This window comes from Phaethon lepturus, unplaced genomic scaffold (genome assembly GCF_000687285.1).
Source record: "Phaethon lepturus isolate BGI_N335 unplaced genomic scaffold, ASM68728v1 scaffold57465, whole genome shotgun sequence".
Lineage (NCBI taxonomy): Eukaryota > Metazoa > Chordata > Aves > Phaethontiformes > Phaethontidae > Phaethon > Phaethon lepturus.
This window is the reverse complement of record NW_010540923.1, coordinates 16467-19070: the sequence shown is the minus strand read 5'-3', so window position 1 is coordinate 19070 and position 2604 is coordinate 16467. Positions and strand designations below refer to the sequence as shown.

The 2604-nt window shown below is 41.5% G+C and overlaps 1 protein-coding gene across 1 annotated transcript in view; it reads left to right on the top strand.

Annotated features, from left to right (window-relative positions):
* The first annotated feature begins 1539 nt into the window (after positions 1–1539).
* Positions 1540–2604, top strand: part of GLT8D1 (glycosyltransferase 8 domain containing 1) — a 6894-nt gene continuing 5829 nt past the window's right edge. Inside the window, exons 1-2 of the mRNA XM_010287560.1 lie at positions 1540–1555; positions 1664–1762. Coding sequence (XP_010285862.1) covers positions 1540–1555; positions 1664–1762 — 115 coding nt within the window. The remainder of the gene's footprint in view (positions 1556–1663; positions 1763–2604) is intronic.

Here is a 2604-nt window from a genome sequence, read left to right as displayed (position 1 = left end):
GAGGAGAGCTGGGCTCGGCCCTGCTGGCCTCGGAGCGGAGCTCCTGGGGCCGCCGCCTGGCCTGTGCCTCCCGTGGGGGCCGCGGAGGAGGAGCTGCGCGGGAACTCTGCCGAGGCGGCGGCCCGAGGGAGGGCGGTTTGTGCTCCTGGGCCACGGAGCTCTTGGAGGATGCAGTGAAACGGGGAGGAACAGTCGTGTGCACGGCTTACTATGTGTAAGCCGCGCGACCGGAGTGACTGAAATTGTGGCAGTGTAGCGATGAGCAGGTGTTAAGAGTATTTTAGCGTGTGTTTGTGTTTGTGCTGACGTTAATTTCTGGAAAAGTCTATTTGTAAGTGCTTTTAGCACAGGCTGCTGCAGTGTCATTGAAAGGCAGAAGTTGTATATATGTGCGTGCACCCTCAGCACCGCTGCCGCAGGGACTGAGGAGCACCGCAACGTACTTGATTGTAATGCGAGACGTGGCGTTGTACTCCCGTAAACTAAGGCTACGTGTCCTGACTGACTCCAGTAACGCTGTAGGCACACGGCATTTGCTTGTTGTGCTCCGTAAATGAATCTTCCCCACGGGAGAAATGCAACAGCGGAAAGATGATGGTTATATCTGACACATAAAATAGTCACAACACAGTCTGCGGTATCTTAATTTGGAAATTTTGCAAGTGTTTTAATATAGAACTGTCTCTCTCTCTTGAATCTTGCATGTTGTTATGGTGTGAGAGCTTTCTGTGCACTGCTGCTTCACACTCCAGGATGCACAATTCTTGTTCTGATTTTACAGTCACAGCTACTGTTAAATAATGAATCATGTGTGTTTGAATTGCAAACCAAAATTGCATCATTGCTCTGAGTGTGTGTTTCTATCCCCTTCTATAACGTGATGGTAATACCATCTTTTACGCTTTTGTGATTTTTTTTTTTTGTGATGACACTAGATATTCTATTATATTTCAGGTAGAGAATTTAATGACTTTGAAAGTGTATAGTGGTATTTGTTAAAATCTTATAAATACCATGTCCTGCCAGAATCTTGCAGTTATGGAGACACTTCCAATCTTAAGTATGGAAAGAAATGTATAATTATTTGTCTTATTGCTGAGATACTTCCAGTTCAGATAGTTAAATAAACTGGTTCAACAGTAAGGAAAAAAAACATACATAATCTTCTAGATTCTTTCCAGATCACTTTTGACTAGCAGAAGAAGTTTGGGTTTGGTTATTTTTTTTTCTGTCAGGAAAGTAAGTGGCAAGATCTCTATGTCTCCCTTTTCATGTCTGAGTTCTTTAGATACCTCATTGTAGCTACGTACAATAACTGAGATACTATACTCAGTTATTAAAATGTGACATACAGTTTTATCTTTTTGGTTTTTTAAGAGAAGGAAACATTCACTGCATTCAGAAACTGTTTTGACACTCCTGGTGATTGTGTGGTATGCTTTGTGTAGCCATGCACTGGAAGTAGGACATGACAGCTGTATTTTCTCTCTTGCAGGTTTGAAGGAAGCTTGTGGTAATAAATAAAACAACAAGAGAAAAATGACATTAAGGAAAGGTATGTGTATGTGTGTGGGTCTAATTTTTAAAAAATCTCTTGTATTTTTTTAAGTTTCCCAATCTTTCTCTGGTTATATTGATAAACTTTTTCCTTTTAAATTTTCAGTGAATATTTCCATCCTTATAGTGGCTGTTGTCATATTTTTGCTAGTTCTTCATCATAACTTCCTGGGCCTCAGTGACTTCTTGAAACGGGAATTGTCAAGTATGTTTTGTTTTGTTGTTTTTTTTCAATATTGGTGGGAAAGCACATTGCTCTGGCCAGACAGAAACAACCATGTTGCTGAAATAATGTGTGTGATAATGGTCAACCATTTGGATAACAATACATTTTTTGTACTCTTGTATGAGTAGATCTTTTCCTGTTCTCATACCCAAGAAACTTCAGCTTGGTGGGCTTGTCTGTTCTTGCTGTCCTGTGACTTTTCTTGGTCAGGAAGCCAGGCAAGATAGCAGTAAGGGTTCTTTCTGGCTTTAAAAGTCATTAAGATATGATTCAGCTTGCTTAGCAAAGCCTTTTCATTTTTGGGAGTCTGCTTTTAAAAACTGCACATGGTCCCACAGAGCCTCTCCATGTCCCCTTTAACTACCAAGTCCCAGTTTGCCATTGCTGGGAGCTGTTGCTCCTGGGTAGCAGTTGTACAGGTGCTTCCCAAGAGCAGTTGAATAGGAGCCTGGCAGACCTTAACCAGGAATCAGTTGAAGTCAAAGCTGTTGAGCTCTGTCATCAGAAGACGACAAACAGAAGCAGAAGCCCAGCTTTGTGAACAGCAGAATATTGCCCACAAACTGCCAAGTCCCTGTTTGCTGTGTTCCTCAAATTATCTAAAATTATCTAATATGCAATAATCTAGATCACCTGAAAGGTACAGTGTTGTTATAAAAAGTGCAGGTGGTGGGCAATTTTCTGACTTTTACTGGTGGTGTGGTCTAGTAATAAATTTCAATCTCCCATTTTCCTATCTGCGCACTATAAATTCTTGTAGTTTCAGCTTAGATAATGTAGTGTGATCTGTGATGCCCGGAATAAACATGGGCTGTGCTTAA